The following is an 18,208-nucleotide window of genomic DNA, read 5'->3' on the forward strand; positions in this document are numbered from 1 at the left end:
TGCTTTATTTAAAAATGCTGAGGCAATATAAACTATTGTGTTTGTTATAAAACAAAAATAAAATCAGTTGTATGTGACTTATTTATTCCTTAGACTTCACACTATTTAAAGGAATAATGGGAAGACATCTTCAATATTTCGCTACATGATAAAATTGTTTTACTTATTTCATGAATTAGCCATGGACGGTGTATTCTGGAATGTCACATGTGGCTTACATTCAGTGGAAACATTTTCAGGTAACTGAGGAGGCTCTGTTTCTATACTTGATCTGACAGATGGGCAGCAACATGCAGTAACCGGCATAATTCATACTCCGACAGACTGCTTTTCAATAAAGCACATACCCAGATGCTCTCCTCTCGTCGATATTGCTTCCAGTTCCTCCCGCCATCACTGAACATCAGGAGGTAGCTGGTCACCCAGTCGGAGCTCCCGTATCCTCCCTGGGTGGCCACAGCTGTGACCTCCATTCTTTCTCCAAGGTCAATCTGCAGCCACTGGTATTTATTTGACACAAGGGGAGACCAGCCACCAGCCCCTTTTTGTGGGAATAAAAATAAGAAAACCGGTAAGGACAGAGAAATCTTTGAAATCTATATTAACCTGTAAGAATGGGATCATAAATAAGATTTATGAAAATCATAGTTTCAAATTCTGCATTATATAATGCTTCATAATTATACAGACACACTCTCTCACACACACACACAAACACAAAATAAAAACACAGGCTAAATGTAAATGGATGGAGCCTATATTAATTGTTTTGTTTCTTAGTTCATAACCCCTGACTCTCTGGTATTGGGGTGTCCGGCTAAGTGAAATTGCTTAATGGAATAGGTGGACAACTAAACACCGTGCCATTACATCAGTGCTTGGAACTAGTGTCTTTATGGGCTTCAATGCATGACTTGCCCTTTGTTGGACATAAAGGAAAATCAAGCTAGAATACCTTAATTCTGGATTCTCAGCATGAGGAGGTACAATGTTGAATGTTGGGATAACAGAGATGGCTATGTCATAGCCCTACACTCAAGGTGCTGACAGACTCATAGGAGAAGCAGACATTTCACAGAACGATTTGAAATGCAATATGGGAGGGGTGGAGGTGAAAGTGCTTTCTGTGTAGGGAGGGAGAGTTCTACAAAGGCAGCAAGGAGGGTGAGAGAGAATCCAGAGGAAGTGAATAAGGAGGAGTTTCTCAGGTATTCAAGACAATAGGTGCAGAGTGGAAATTACTGTGCTTTGTTTTCTCCAGTGCCTGTGAGAAACCGAAGAATTAGGGATACCTGTGAATGTATTATTGATATATTTTGTTCTTCTAGTTTAACAGAAACATGGGTTTTGAATTTGGATTTAGATGTCATATTAAATTTTCTGAATTTAAATTATTATGCAATATAAAAATTGGGAAATAGGTTTGAAATGCATTCTGGAACTGATATTTTGCTAATTATCCGTGTCTAGAAAACAGTGTCATGTAAACAGTCCCTAACACAAAAAAGCTAGCTTTAAAAAAATTATTCCCCAGGCTTCCCTGGTGGCGCTGTGGTTGAGAGTCCGCCTGCCGATGCAGGGGACGTGGGTTCGTGCCCCGGTCCGGGAAGATCCCACATGCCGCTGAGCGGCTAGGCCCGTGAGCCATGGCCGCTGAGCCTGCGCGTCTGGAGCCTGTGCTCCGCAGTGGGAGAGGCCACAACAGTGAGAGGCCCGCGTACCACAAAAAAAAAAAAAAAATTATTCCCCATTGTCCTGACATCTATTTTGAGGCTCTCATAATAAGGTCTGACACTTTAGACAACATTTATTATCTTTTTATTCGGGGCTATTATTAACATCCATGTCCTGTTTACAAAAGCTGTTACGACCAAGTACATGTCAGGCGGTGTGTGACATGGCTACAAGACAGCTCAAAGGAAAATGGAAGTGGAGCACTTACATCAGGGTGTGGAGGTGAAACTCGCAAGTGGGCACATCTGTTGCTTCACTATGTCCTCCACTAACTGCACTACATGTATAACACTTAGCAAAATTTAAAGTGTACAAATTCTTTAAAACTCAAATTCTTTCTAAGATTTCCTCATTTCCTCCAATCTTTATTCCAAAATTTCCTCTCAACCACAAGCACAATGTCTTTTCCTTTGATCCACATCTTAAATACGCCACAACTCTGGTGGTTCTGTAATGTATTTTTAAACTTTTTATTTTGAAATAATTTCAGATTTACAAACGAGTTGCAAAGATGGGATAGGGAATTCCTGTCTAAGTTTTACTCAGTGTGTCCTAATGTTAATATCTTACATCACCATGGTATTTTTTATCAAAACTAAGCTATTAACACTGGTACAATGGTAACAAAACGACAAACTATTTTGATGTCTCCAGTTTTTCCCCTAACTCCCTTTTTCTGTTCCAGGATCCCACATTGCATTTAGTCACCTTGTCTCCTTAGTGTCTTCCAACCTGTGATAATTTTCAGTCTTTCTTTGTCTTTAATAACAAGATTGATCACCACCCAATACCTCCCTGCTACTTCTACTAATTTGTGCAAAGGTCCCATCTAATGTTTGATGAATGATAAGTCCTTCTGGGTTCTAGCTGAGGGTTAACTAATAGTCCCAAGTAACATTACTCTGCAACTGCCTGTAATTTTATAATAATTGCCAAAAGAAGTCAGAAATTAGGTGTTGGCATTTAGCTGATCATTTTAACTTAAAGGTTCTACATTTGAAGTTTTATATGAATCAGTTTAAATCTCTGAGAAACTGCTAAATGTCCTGTATTCTTAGTATCAAAGTTGTAAAGAATGTACTGAAGATACTTTTTTTTTGCATTTCACAATCTTTCTCTGTCATCTTTAATTTCTCTTGAAGCAGGAAGTATCATTAACACGGGTACCACATGTACAGAAATGCAAGAATGAAAAGCATCAGCATGCTTCCAGCATGTTGCCCTGGGACCAGCCTCTCCCACAGATGCAGCCACATCTCTGTCAACCACTCTTCAACATCTGCAGGTAATCAACCTTGAACATTTCATAATCCTTACCGGTGGTGAGAAGGTGCTACTGGTATGCAAATTAAGCTATCTGATTAAGTAGGTACCCTGATAAAGTAATGAAACTGCAGAATTCCCTGTGCTGCAAAGCAGTTCATTTCAGCTGGATAACACAGCCATGGCGTAATCCCCAGACCCCTGTAGGGTGATGATGTGAGTTACTGTGCATTCGCCCATGCACACAGTCCACTGGGGTAGATGCCCTTTTTTCTAATGACTGGAAAAAGTGGGAAATGCACAAATATAACCTGAGGACTGTTAGGGAGCACCAAACAATTTTACTGAGGGGTAAGGGAGATCACTTTTCTGTAATGGAAAACAAAACAAAATACACTGAAACAACATTAAAGTGGGTAAGCTTGAGCACAGCCACCCCACCAGCTGGCAGCTGCAGAGCAGTGGTTCTGAAACTGATCAGCCTGCATTATTAAATGTTGCAAATCTTCAGTAAATTCCCCCTGGGAACCAATACCCCCTGAAACAGAGCCCAGGAATTTGCAATTACTGTTTTGGAGTCACCAGTGCTGAACCCACAAGAAAAGCACTTACCCTCCCACCCAGCTCTTCCCCTGACCGCATCACAGACTGTCTTTTTCCATTGTCACCCTCCTGTCTCCTGCCTCAGCCCCTTAGTTGAATAAAGTGTCACAATTTATACAAAGGAGAACATGTCCAGAGGGTCTGACTTGCACAGAACAAGGTTCCACAGCTTGGGACACTGAACACAAAACATCCCTCCCAGCAAAGTGTGATAGGTATGCTTTAGGGCTGCAATGAGAATTCAAGAAGCTGTGTTAGAGCATCTAGCACAATACTTTCTCTCCCAAACACGATCACAAGACGGGAGACAGTCATGGTGAAAGAGGGATGACATCCAGAGTGTGGGGCATTGCAGTCTTTTCATTACTGAATGGCCCGTTACCTGCCACTTTATACTAGATAAAGGAGAGAAAATGAGGAAAGCCAAAACTTGTCACAAGCATGTGATGTGTTCAGGACCCTCCCAGATGCTCTAAGTGCTACTTCACAACTCCTCCATGCACCAGGCAAGTGGGACAGGTGTTACAATCTCTGCTTTGCAGACAAGCAAAAAACAATCATTTTGGTTCGTGTGAGGGTATTTTATTAAAGCTTAGCTCCCTTTTCATTCTCTACCCCTTCTAAGAACATATCCCTGTGATTTGTCAGTTATTCAGTATTGTTTGCTTATCAATAGCCAGACTGTCTTTTATACTGATATACTGGCAGATATCTTGGAAGGTTTCTGTCTCTAGTTATCCCTGTGTGATTGTTTCCCCCACCTTTGGTTGGCTCAGACACAGGCAGTGACTTGTGTCTCTGGGGAGAGGAAAGGCTGAACAGGAAACTCTCAGCTAGGGCCCTAATTATTCTGGTCACTGATCAAGATGAAAATGACCCCTACTCCTGGTGGCCACAGGGCATGCACTGTCATAATGAGTATCAGCTTTGTGCAGAGGGGGAAATTACCCAGAGGTGGAAATTACCCAGAGGTGAAAAGGAGAATAGCTCATGCCTTCTTCAAGTTGGAACAAGGTCCAGGGCAGAAAGATACCTAAGGGAGCAAAGTCAAGTGGGATAATTTGATGTGAACAGATTCACCTATCTCCAGGGCATCTAAATGTCAAACAAGTAAATGGCTAAATTGAAATGGTAACCAAGGGAATTTTCCCTCCAAGATCTTCATTACATTGTCTCAAATGGGAGCTCATCAAGATCTGTGTATTTCTTTCTTCACTTAAATGCATCTTAATTCACAGAAAACTCATTCCAGATTCCAGGCAGGGCTGGGTGAGTGGGGACAGGGTGAGATAAGCAGGAGTGACAGATGTTCCCAGGAAAAAGGGGCCATAGGGCGGCAGGGCCTGGGGATGCTCCCTGACCATCCCACTCAGAGATCTCTGGGATGTATATATTGATGTTTTTGCCACAACCCTGCCTACATTGCTGAGGGAAATTTAAGCATTTGCTCCAGCTCTGATTTCTTAAGGAGCAATTCCAACTATCTACATATACCATTTCTGGCTATCAGGATGTAAAAAATGCAGAAATCCTCCCTCTGGACCTGTCTAGGTAACCTCTGATTCCCTTTCTGCTGTGCAGTCTGCTAGCAGCCTGAGCAGGACAGAACAGGTAGTTTTCCAAAAACTGCATCCATAATGAAAAAACCACACACAGCTGCCTAATTGTAAAACAGATTCCTGTACTAAATGCAGACATACCCTATAATGGTTTTGTAAACAGACAATTAAAAATTAAATAAAAAATAAGTGTATACTTGTTAATTTGTGATTCAAATTAAATGCCAGTAATATTAAAGGAAAAAAACACAGTGTGACTGTTCACATGTGACTCCCTTAAGTTCTATGTGCAGTGTCCCCAGTGACCACTTTCAATGCCCTTGGCATTTAACATTCATGGCTGCAGCTCTTTCTGCATAAAATAAACAAAAATCCATTGCTACTGCGTGTTTTGTTTTGCTTCTCTCATAGACACTCCTGACCAAGTTTTAAAGAAACACACAGTAGAGAGGCATTCGGATCTGAGTTGATCTCAGGCTTTGCAGTTCTTATTTGTTTGAAGTTCTGTATTGACAAGACTATAAGATGATTTTGCTAATTTCTCACCTTAGAAATAAAATAAGAATTGCCCGGCAAGCCTATAAATCATCCAGACATGTACTAAATACCTCATTCATGACTGAATAAAATGTATGACCAAGTTTATTTGTGCATCTCCCGTGAAACCTTCATGTTTATGAGAGATGCAGCTCTGAGATCTTGTCTAATTCTATAAAAGCATCATTGTGCATCTTTCAGAGGCCCCCTGAGTTATTCGGAACAGATATGATTCCAGATCATCCTTGAGGCCACTCAGCATAGCTGCATCTCCCTCTGATATGTAGAGAACAGTGAGGAATCCAGGATGCCCAGAAGGGCAGGAGGCCAGGCACTCTGTTCCAAAGCCTCCACCACTTCCCAGGGACACACCGTTACTCTTCTTAAAGCAACGGCTCCTTTTTCTTTTTAATTAAATTCAGTGTAGGATCATGTCAGGAAATGCAAGGGTGAGATGCTCAAATAAAACCATGAGTACTAAATTATCTATCCATACTTGACTGCTCACTTAGCCAGAAGCCTTTGGAAAAGAAGGCCATTGATCGTAAAACGTACATTTTCTTTAGGGATGTTATGTAGCTGAATTCATTACAATTTGTAAGCGCACTGTGAAAGCCTTGGATAAAAAGAGATATGTACAGACGAGCTGCTATACAAAATAGAGTAGTAAAATGAGAATGCAAAAAGGATGAGGTCTAAGCATCACAAAATATAAATACTACTGACAAAGGTGCATTTTTTGGGGGGGTAGGCATTCATCCCCAGCAAAGTATGGCATTATTTTGTGTCAGAGAAAAGCCTGCTCCACTGGATTTCCTTGGAGGATAACCCTGGAAATAATCTAGACTCCGACAATTCCCTTCTCATAAATCTTATTGATGACCGTTTGCTGGCAATCAATAGGGAAGGAAGATATCAAAACAAACCAAAAAATGGATGATAAGCAAGAAGAAAGGTAGCAGATGAATACTAGCTGATATGATGAACCTGCTGCTTTCTTCAATTTCATTAAACTCAGTATAATTAATTTTTGAGCTATAAGAAGGAATATGAACTAAAAATGAAAATAATTCTGTCTGTGAAAGAATCAGGGTAGATTGACAAGAAGACAGTTGCAGACTCACCGTCTCTGCGATTAAGACTTGCAAAGCCAGGGCCGTGGCTGCTGGACAGCTCTGAGGAGCTGCTGAAGGAAGCCCGGGGCAAGGCAGACGCCAGAGGAGCATCACAGCTATCTGGGGGGAAACACCACGTTTGGGTTAATACACTGATTAAAGCTTCCTGTCTTCTCTTCCTCTCTTCTTCCTTCCCTTTCACTTTCCTTTCCTTCCTATTTCCCTGCCACGTCCCTTCTTTTCTTCCTTAATTTCTTTTCTTTTTAGTTAACAGGCTAGGAAAATGCTAGAGCCTGTGGCAAACATCAGTCTTGATCAGAGGTGTGTCAGTAAATGTTTAACAACAGGCTCTTAAGGAAAATTAAAAACCCTGATTGGTAGCATTTGCCACTTTCTATGGTGTAAATACTCGTACCATGGCCAATTCAAAGCTATCAACGTGATGTCACTGACCATGAAGTCGGAAAAAGAATGCACACATCACATCATTATATAGTATTTTCACCACGCAGACACAAGGTATGTAAATAACCTCAAGAGCACTGATAACAGCAAGATGACATAAAATAAAGTAGGAAGTGGTGAGTTTTCAGAATGTATTACTTTTGTTTTAATATGATTTAATTAATTACGTTTATATAATTTAATTTTTAATAATGATTGTATTTTCCTGCAAAATTCATGAGAAGTTAATGATTGGCTCTTGCTAGCTGCTAAAAATTGGTTCCAGCACATCACTCCTAAATGGGAAAATATTAAAAGTATTTCCTTGAAACTCAGAAAGAACACTTTCACAGGCACCACTGTTTCTATTGAACATTGCACTGAGAGAAAATTTAAAAATTAAAAGCACAAAATAGGGGGAAAAAAACCAAACTGTTATCGTTTCCAGATGATATGATTATGGAGGTAGAAATTCTGAAAGTCACTGGCTAGCTTAACAATTCATTATACAAAAGCTGATAGTATTTCTAAACTTATCCATAGTTAGAAATTAAATTAAATAGAATAGCAAATACTAACAAAACATATAAAGTATCTAAGAATGAATCTTACAGAATTTGCAGGACATTTATGGAGATTATTATAAAAATTGTATTGAAAGACATTAAAGAAAAACTACATAAATTCAGACTACAATGACTGCAAATAGGAAGACTACTTTTAAGGTACTGGTTTTCCCTAGCTTGATCTAAAGATTCATTAGAAGTTCAATCAAAGCTCAGGAGGGTTTTTCACAGATCTTGAAGCAGTGAACCACAGAGCTCAGGGGTTCTTAACATGTGGTACAAATATGATATAGGGGGTCCGTTGAGATGAATAGAACAAATTACATCTTTATTTTCACTAACCTCTAGCTAAAATTTAGCATATTCTTCAGTCAAAAATGTAGACAAACCAGACTATATTCACCAGTGCCCGTGCATTTGTTACCAACATAAGTTACAGATATTTTAATAGCAATCGTTGTCACAGATATCTAGAAATATTGTTTATGGTCCCCTTAATTCAAAATAACAGTATTTATTAAAGTCACCACTAGATCTTGTTTTTTAATGTGCTAATAACTAAGAAGACATTATGTTACAATTTCTAGTACATTGATATCAGCATTTCAATATAACTATTTACTTTGTAACCCTATGTGTACATTTTATGCATTTACAAGCATTGCTGTGAGAAGGGGTCAGGTTTCAGCAAAGCGCCCGAAGGGTCCATGGCACAAAGAAAAGCAAACAAGCACCCGTGGTGTGTGCACTGCAAGTACAAAGCTGTTGAGACATTACTGGGGCATTATTAGCCATTCAGAAAATTCCAGAAGATTGGGATCATCCACAATCCACAGTCAGCTGTGCTAACTCGAATGTTAACGTGACAATTTCTCAGGGGTGACAGCCTGTTGAGCAGACCAGGCCTGCATCATTCCCCCTTTAGGTAAAGGGGTCCCAGGGATCTAACTAACCTGCTCAAAGTCACAGAGCTGGTTGAGGGTAAGTGAAGATTATCTCCATCAACTGTTTAGCTTGGGAAGCCTGCTCCTTTCCCAGCCTCCCCCACCCCCCCAGCACGGCTTCCTTTCTGAGTCTCCCCAGACGCTCCCACTCAGTCCCCTCTGCTCACATCTTTCTCATCTCACCATATTGGGGTCTCTCCTTTCTGGGCTGGAAACAGTGAGGACCAAGTGTAGATCCTGGAGGCAGACAGGGTGTGGGCATGGCATTTACCAAGCTGCCTACTCTTGGGAAGTCACTGGCCCTCCCTAAGCCTCAGTTACCTCATCTATACAATGAGGATGTCACACAACTGAATCACACAACTGGACAAAGGGGAATCACACAACTCATAGGGTTTCTATGAGGATTTAAAGTGTTTGCTTTTATTATTTTCAGTATGGTAAGACAAGTCATCACATAAGCTTCTTCAAAATATTCTATAAGGACGTTTTCCCTATAGAGAGATATAGAAGGCAGCATTCAACGTTCCAAGCCATATTCTCATTTTTTATTCTTTCCTCAAAAGAAGGCATATGAATCTTAGTCTTGAAAAAAAGAAAGAGTAAGATGTACTTGCTCTTATGAAGTCATCTTTGCCTTTGAGAAACAATTTTAAAAGTGATCATTTTCTTTACAACCCTAATTGGTTGTTCCAACTCACTTCCACACAGTCAAATTTGAGAATGCACGTGATCAAAAAATGTGACCATGTCCAATAAGGTACTTGGAAAAGAGCGGCTCTGTGTTTGGACAGTGTTTTCTGTACATTCACTGTGTTTTTAACTAAATTACATTCAAGTAAGGTGAAGTCTCAGATGCCCCCCAAAAATCTCCTTAACCGTTGTTTTCAATCTGAAATGTCTATATTTTATACTACGATTTCTGGAGCCAAAATTGTTAAGACACAATTTAATTTTCTTTTTCTGGAATCATTAAAAAATATTTGATTTCCACTGAATATTATTCTTATCAAAAGTCTGATAGATACTATTTCTATCCAAAAAAGAAAGACGAATCCTGAAATGCTTCAAAGCTACAACAATTATTCATAAATAATTGTTTTTAACAATTATGGCAAAACAACTGAAAAGTACAACTATTTACCACTTAGGGGGAAAATGAGGTGAGTACAAGTAATAACCTTATAAGAATTAACAAATGAAAATAGATAATATTACAGTTAAATAGGCTAAAGCAAGTTTATTTCTCTTCATAATAACACTCACATTAATAAGAAATTATTCTATGAAATAATCTCAGTTTTGAAATGTGCTCATTCCTTCAAAAGTTCAAATGTACTCAGAAGTTCAAATGTACTCAGAAGCTCAGAAAAGCTTAGGAACTCTAAAGGGAAACTGATGATCCATTGTAATGTGTCTTATAGAAAATACAAACACACCATAATGATTTTTTTTTTCTAACATCTTTATTGGGGTATAATTGCTTTACAATGGTGTGTTAGTTTCTGCTTTATAACAAAGTGAATCAGTTATACATATACATATGTTCCCATATGTCTTCCCTCTTGCGTCTCCCTCCCTCCCACCCTCCCTATCCCACCCCTCCAGGCTGTCACAAATCACCGAGCCAATATCCCCGTGCCATGCGGCTGCTTCCCACTAGCTATCTACCTTACTACGTTTGTTAGTGTGTATATGTCCATGACTCTCTCTCGCCCTGTCACAGCTCACCCTTCCCCCTCCCCATAACCTCAAGTCTGTTCTCTAGTAGGTCTGCGTCTTTATTCCTGCCTTACCCCTAGGTTCTTCATGACATTTTTTTTTCTTAAATTCCATATATATGTGTTAGCATACAGTATTTGTCTTTTTCTTTCTGACCACCATAATGATTTATGTATGATTCAGATCAGAGTGCTCAGAACATCCTTGTGTGCATGCTTCTATAATAAATTCTTATGTATTAAATAATCAAACATTGTCTCAGCAGCTGTACCTATTGTAACATCATTTTAATCAATAGCCTATTGTTTGTCCTGCCAAAAGAACAGCTTTATACTGAAATTATTAAACAATATTTCAGCTTCTGTTTTTAAAAATTATATATTTTTTTTCTCCAGGTAAAATCTTAGAAATTTGGAACTTCCCATAGCTGGGGAAAACATAGTTGCCTTAATCCTCTCAATCTAAGTGACACTATCTGAGTGTTTTCCAAACCCTTGACCTCCTCCTAAAACTACTTAAATCTTCCCCCTCCATAAATAAAAAACAGTCCCAGACAAACCTCTTTGGATTACTACAGCTCATTGGTGATGCGTGCTCTTAGTTTCTTCAGAACGTTCAAATCCAGTTTATACACAACTGTATATAAATGGCATCTTTCCAATATGCATTATGGTCTAAACTAGGCTAAAAATTCCTCAGCAAAGAAAATGCCACTTAACTGAATTCATTGATGAGCTCTAGTAGTTTTCTGGTAGCATCTTTAGAATTTTCTATGTCTAATATCATATCATCTGCGAACAGTGACAGTTTTACTTCTTTCTTTTCCAATTTAGATTCCTTTTCTTTTTCTTCTCTGTTTGCCATAGCTAGGACTTCCAAAACTATGTTGAATAAAAGTGGTGAGAGTGGACATCCTTGCCTTGCTTCTGATCTTAGAGGACATGCTTTTAGATTTTCACTGTTGAGTATGATGTTAGCTGTAGGTTAGTTGTATATGGCCTATATTATTTTGAAATATGTTCCCTCTATGCCCCTTTCTGGAGAGTCTTTAATCATAAATAGGTGTTGAATTTTGTCAAAAGCTTTTTCTGCATCTATTGAGATGATCATATGGTTTTTATTCTTTAACTTGTTGATGTGGTGAATCACAGCCATTGATTTGCAGATACTGAAAAACCCTTGCATCCCTAGGATAAATCCCACTTGATCATAGTGTATGATCCTTTTAATGTATTGTTGGATTTGGATTGCTAGTATTTTGTTGAGGACAGATGAATGGATAAAGAAGATGTGGTATATATATACAATGGGATATTACTCAGCCATTAAAAAGAATGAAATAATGCCATTTGCAGCAACATGGATGGACCTGGAGATTATCATACTAAGTGAAGTAAGTCAGACAGAGAAAGACAAATATCTATTAAAAAATTTGAAACAATAATTCAAATAATTCTTTTAATAATATAATAATAACCTTCCAAAACAGAAGGCACAAAGTCCAGAGGGCTTCCCTGGTGAATTCTGCCAAACATTTAAGGAAGAAATCATGCCATGTCTCCATAATCCCTTTTAGAAGATAGAAGCAGAGGAATACTTTTTAACTTATTCTATGAGGCTAATATTAGCATAATACCAAAACCAATCACAGATATTACAAGAAAAGAAACCTACAGACCAATATTTCTCATGAACACAGATGCAAAATCCTCAACAAAATATTAGCAATCAAATCCAACAATGTATAAGAATTACAGGGAATTCCCTGGCAGTCCAGTGGTTAGGACTCCATGCTTCCACTGCAGGGGGCCCGGGTTCAATCCCTGGTGAGGGAACTAGTATCCCACAAGCCACATGGTGTGGCCAAAAAAAAATAAAGTAAAATAAAATAAAATTTTTAACAAATAGATTTAAAATAAATGAAGAATTACATACTGAAACAAGTGGAATTTGTTCCAGGTATTCAGGGCTGGTTCAACATTCAAAAATCAGTTTATGTAATCCATCACATCCACAAGCTAACAAAGAAAAATCACATGGTACTATCAATAGATGAAGAAAAGCATCTGACAAAATCCAACACCCATCCATGGTAAAAACTCTTGGTAAACTAGGAATAGAGTTGAACTTTCTCAAATTGATAAAGAATATCTACCAAAAATTTACAGCTAACACCACACTTAATGGTGAGAAACTTGAAACTTTCCCCACTAAGGTCAAGACTAGGCAAAGATTTTCCCTCTCACCACTCCTTTTCCACATCCTACTAGAAGTCTTAGTTAATGCAATTAGACAAGAAAAGGAAATAGAAGGGATACAGATTAGGAAAGAAATGTCTTTGTTATGGATGACAAGATCATCTATGCAAAAACTCCTGGAACTAATAAGTGGTTATAGCAAGGTCACAGGATACAAGGTTAAAATACAAAAGTCAATTGGTTTTTTATATACCAGCAATGATCAAGTGGAATTAGGACTCTGAAACACTATGCTATTTACATTAGCACCTAAAAAATATAAAATATTTAGGTATAAATCTAACAAAATATGCATGAGATCTATATGAGGAAAACTACAAAACTCTGAGGAATTAATCAAGGAAGAACTAAATAAACGGAGAGATACTCCGTGTTCATGGACAATACTCAATATTGTCAAGATTTCAGTTTTTCCCAATTTGATCTATAGATTCAAGGCAATCTCAATCAAAATTCAGGCAAGTTATTTTGTGGATATCACCAAACTGATTCTAAAGTTTATGTGGTGAAGCAAAAGACCCAGAATAACCAAAACAATATTGAAGAAGAACAGAGTGGTAGGAATGACACTAACTGATTTCAAGACTTACCATAAAGGTACAGTAATTAAGACAGTGTATTGGCAAAAGAACTGACAAATAGATCAGTGAAACAGAACAGAGAGCCCTGAAGTAGACCTACACAAATATAATCAATTGACCTTTGACAAAGTAGTGAAGGCAATACAATAGAGCAAAGATAGTCTTTTCAATAAATGGTAATGGAACAAATCGACTTCCATAAGCAAAAACATGAATCTAGACACAGACTTTTCACCCTTCACAAAAATAAATTCAAAATGGTTCACAGATCTAACTGTAAAGCACAAAACTATAAAACTCCTTGAAGATAACATAGGAGAAAATCTAGATGAACTTGTGTTCTGCAAAGACTTTGTAGATACAAAGCCACGATCCATGAAGAAAAGAATTGATAAGATGGACTTTATTAAAATTAAAAATGTCTGCCCTGCAAAAGGCAGTAAAGAGAATGAAAACACAAGCCATAGGATGGGAGAAAATATTTGTAAAATACACATCGGACAAATGACTTTTATCCAAAATATGCAAAGAACTCAAACTTACCAATAAGAAAACAAACAACTCCAATTAAAATACGGTCCAAAGCTGACTTTAACAGACACTTCACCAAAGAAGATATACAGATGAGAAAGAAGTACATGAAAAGATGCTCCACATCATATGTCTTCAGAGAAATGCACATTAAAACAACAATGAGATACCACTACACTCCTATGAAAATGGTCAAAATCTGGAACACTAATGACACCAAATGCTGGCGAGGATGGAGAGCAACAGGAACTCTCATTGCTGGTGGGAATGCAAAATGGTGCAGCCTTTTTGGAAGACTGGCCGGTTCTTACAAAACTAAACATATTCCTACATGCAATCCAAAATCTGTTCCTTGGTATTTACCCAAAGAGATTGAAAACTTATGTCTACACAAAAACATGCACAAAAATGTTTATAGCAGCTTTAGTCATTAAACTCCAATGCTTGGAAGCAAACAAGACATCCTTTAGTAGGGAATGGGTAAACAAACTGTGGTACATCCATACAGTGGAACATTAGTAATAAAAAGAAATGATCCATCAAGCCATGAAAAGACACAGAAGAAACTTAAATGCATATTACTAAGTGAAAGAAGCCAGTCTTAAAAGGCTACATACCATATGATTCTAGCTATATGATATTCTAGATAAAACAGAATTGTGAAGCCAGTAAAATGATCAGTGGTTGCCAGTGTTTAGATGGGAGAGAGGAATGAATAAGAGGAACACAAGGGATTTTAAGAGCAGTGAAACTATTCTGTATAATAATATAATGCTGCATACATGTCATTATACATTTGTCCAAACCCACAGAATGTATGACACCAAGAGTGAACCATAAACTATGGACCTGGGGTGACTATCATGTGTCAGCGCAGGTTCATCAATTGTAAAATAAAAAAAGTTATCAGCACCACTCTGGAGAAGGATGCTGGTAATGGAGGAGACTAAGCATGTGTGAGGAAAGGGGGTATATGGGAAATCTCTGTACTTTCTGCTCAATTTTACATAAACCTAAAACTGCTCAAAAAATAAAGTTTATTTTTTAAAAAGGGCAGGGGGGCTTTCTCTTTATCAACTACCCTGAGTATTCACTTAAAAATAAATGCTATGGTAAGTAAAAAAAGAAATTAAAAATAAATAAATAAATAAATGCTATGATTTAAATAACTGACTGAGAAAGAAGAGAAACTCTCAGGTTTCTTTTCCCCCAGTTATACATCCAGGAGCCCATTTATAAAACTTAGTTCTATCCCTTCATGGTTTTAAAATTGTGCAAGGATGTGGGACTCTACCAGCCTTCAGAGGAATCAAATATCTGGAGGGAGAATGGTTGTAGTTTTTCATGGATTGTCCTCCTTCAGCACCATAAGCAGACAAGGATTTAGACCTGTTTTAAAGGTCAATTTTAATTAGCTCAATTATTATTCCCTCATGACTGCTGAAAAATTATATTCAGCAAAAGGAACAGATTCCCAGTGATGGGAGTGTTTCTAAAATTATAACTTGTGCCAGTTTAATGAATCATACTGCTTCTCATATAGGAACAGCACTGTTTTTTTTTTAAAAGAACCACTATTTATCTTTATTTCTTCAGCTTCTATCACAGTGCCTGGCACATGGTAAGCATTTGATAAATGTTTCCTGAATTAAATTGATCACAAGTCCAAGAGCAACTTTCTTAAATCTCCATATCTAAGTTATATTTCAACCCTGAAATATATTGAGCTTAAAACATTGAAACAGCCAAGTTTCATCCTAACAGAAAAATCATGCGGTCTAATTTCCAGGCTGGGTGTGGGGTAGGTATGTGATAGTGGGACCCAGGAAAATATAGATAGAGAAGAGGGGTTCTCACTAATAGGAAGGGACTGCCAATGAAGTATTCATTTCAGAAGGCATTCTCATTCCTGCTTAAACAGGGCATGTCAGTAAAATTCAGCAATCCAACACACTCAGATATTTTTCAAAAATAATTCACAAATGGAAAGATTAGAACATGTCTGTGTTAGAAGTAACATCTCTAGATTTATCAAGATTGTATAATTTTGTGCAATGAAATTCAGGGGAGAAATAGACACAGCAGTTTTTCAGACACTGATACCCAAGGGGCAATTCCCCATCCCTGCCCCTGAAATTCTGATTTAGTGAGAGGATTTATTTGTGTACTTAAGGAAGACACATTCTGTTCTTCAGAGAAGGAAATGTACAACACTCGGGACAGGAGCTGAGAGATCTCTGCAGTGGATGAAAACCTCAACTGTGCCAGGAGAGACCCTCAACGTGGCCACCAGGAGTATGCACTAAATTGCAGCCCTGGTATCTGTATTATGTTCTGTGGTTATTAAACCAGGATTGGAGAGTTGGGCAGTGTAAAAGACATACTTTCAAAAATCTGAAGCCCTATCACGCTAGTGCCCAGAAAGATGCACTTGGGAAACTCAGCTGTTGACTCATATTAGTATTGATATTACTTTAAATATTTAGTTTAAAAAGATTTTCACTATCCATAGCTCATTAACTGGAAAACTTCCTTGCTTGTATATAAATCTGAAATATCCATTTAAGGGGCAAAATCTAATATTCCACACAACTTACTCAAATTGTGGAAATAGTCACAGAGCAATGAAATATGCAGTTTTGGGGTGATGTCAGTATCATGATAGTGTGAATCGTTCCTTTTTTTCTCTCTCTCCTTTGATTTACAACTATTAGGACATCCATAATCAGAAAAAAAAAAATCATCTATCCACAGCATACACCGACATCCAAGAGATCCATCCACCTGTGCATCCAAAGTGGGTGGACTGGACCATGGAGTAGGTAGCAGAGATCGAGAGAAGTGGCTGCAGAGCTGGTGGCAGGAGGCTGTGACAGCATAGAAGGTGGCTGCTGTTCTGGCAGCAAGCCAGCACAACCTTTCTGGCAGAGGAGGTGGAGGATGAAGGCAGTGACTGGAAGTCTGTCCAGCCACATGTGTTACAGCTGGCGGGACCAGTTTCTCTCTCTGAGGAGATACTGCAGTGAATGGGCAGAGGGAAAGGAAAGGTAAGTAGATAGACAAAGAGAACTGAAGTAAAATGTCTCCTGCTGTCTGCCCTTGGAGGCAAGGGGACCGACCACCCAAGGACCCCTGGGACTCCGCCCCCATCCCAACTTGAGGATACCCCTACCAGGCCATGGACACCCACAAAGCCCCAAGTGCTAAGTACATGCACCTCCCCCCGTGCCCACATTCTGCCACCACACGTTGTTTTTTTGTTGTTGTTTTTGTTTTGTTTTGTCTTAACTGTGTGGGTTCCCAATCTTAGAAGCCGCTAGTTAACGCTGGTAAGAGAAACCAAAAACTTGTGCCATAGCGCCACCTTCTCTAAAGGAAGTGTCCTAACTACCAACCTGTTGCATTCTTAGGATCAAAGTAAACAAAGTCTTACCTAAATAAAAATGGTGTTCCATTTTTTATTTAGGGAATCATGGTAATACGGTATGGCAAAAAAAAAAAAAAAAAAAACAGACAATTTTCCAGCAACTAAACCCAAAGGTATGGAATATTGTGATCTAACTGATAAAGAGTTTTAAATAGCTGTTATGAAGAAATTCAATAGAAAACTCATAAAGACAATGCAATGATATTAGGAATGAAAATAACAAGCAGAAGGAATACTTTACCAAAGAGATTAAAATTCTAAAAAAGAATCAGAGATTTCTGGAGCTGAAGAACTCAATAAATGAGATAAAGAATGCATTTCAATGCACTTGAAATAGAGCAGATCAGGTAGAAGAGAGAATTAGCAAGCTCAAGGACAGAAATATAGAAATAATTCAGGTGGAAGAAGAGAGTGAACTAAGATTTTTAAAAAGTGAAGCCTATGAGAAATATCTGATTCTATTGGAAAGGTAAACGTAAGAATAATGGGCATCCCAGAAGGAGAAGAGAGTGGGAAGGGAACAGAGTTTATTTAAAGAAATAATAGCTGAGAAATTCCCAAACCTGGGGATGGGATGAATATACAGATCCACGAAGCTAACAGAATATCTTGTTATCTCATCACAAAAAGAGCTCTAAAACATATTTTAATGAAGCTGTCAAAATTCAATTATAAAGAAGCAATTTTAAAGGCAGCCGGGGGTGGAGGGGAAAGACAGCAACCTACAAAGGTACCCCCATTAGGCTACAGTAGATTTCTCAGCAGAAAATTTTCAGGTCAGGAGACAGATAGTGGAATGACATATTCAAAATATTGAAAGATAAAAATTTCCATCTAAGAATACTCTATGTGGCAGTTATCCTTCAGATATAAAGGAGAATTAAAACCTTTCCCAGACAAACTAAAGCTGAGGGAGTTTACCAC

At 38.2% G+C, this 18,208-nt stretch overlaps 1 protein-coding gene across 1 annotated transcript in view; it reads right to left on the reverse strand.

Moving 5' to 3' along the window:
* Positions 1-18,208, reverse strand: part of LOC101283832 (contactin-associated protein-like 3) — a 187,314-nt gene that overhangs the window by 141,512 nt on the left and 27,594 nt on the right. Inside the window, exons 2-3 of the mRNA XM_033429651.2 lie at positions 6,821-6,931; positions 348-541 (exon numbers count right to left, since the gene is read on the reverse strand). Coding sequence (XP_033285542.2) covers positions 348-541; positions 6,821-6,931 — 305 coding nt within the window. The remainder of the gene's footprint in view (positions 1-347; positions 542-6,820; positions 6,932-18,208) is intronic.

Source organism: Orcinus orca, chromosome 6, assembly GCF_937001465.1.
Source record: "Orcinus orca chromosome 6, mOrcOrc1.1, whole genome shotgun sequence".
In the NCBI taxonomy this organism is placed as follows: Eukaryota; Metazoa; Chordata; class Mammalia; order Artiodactyla; family Delphinidae; genus Orcinus; species Orcinus orca.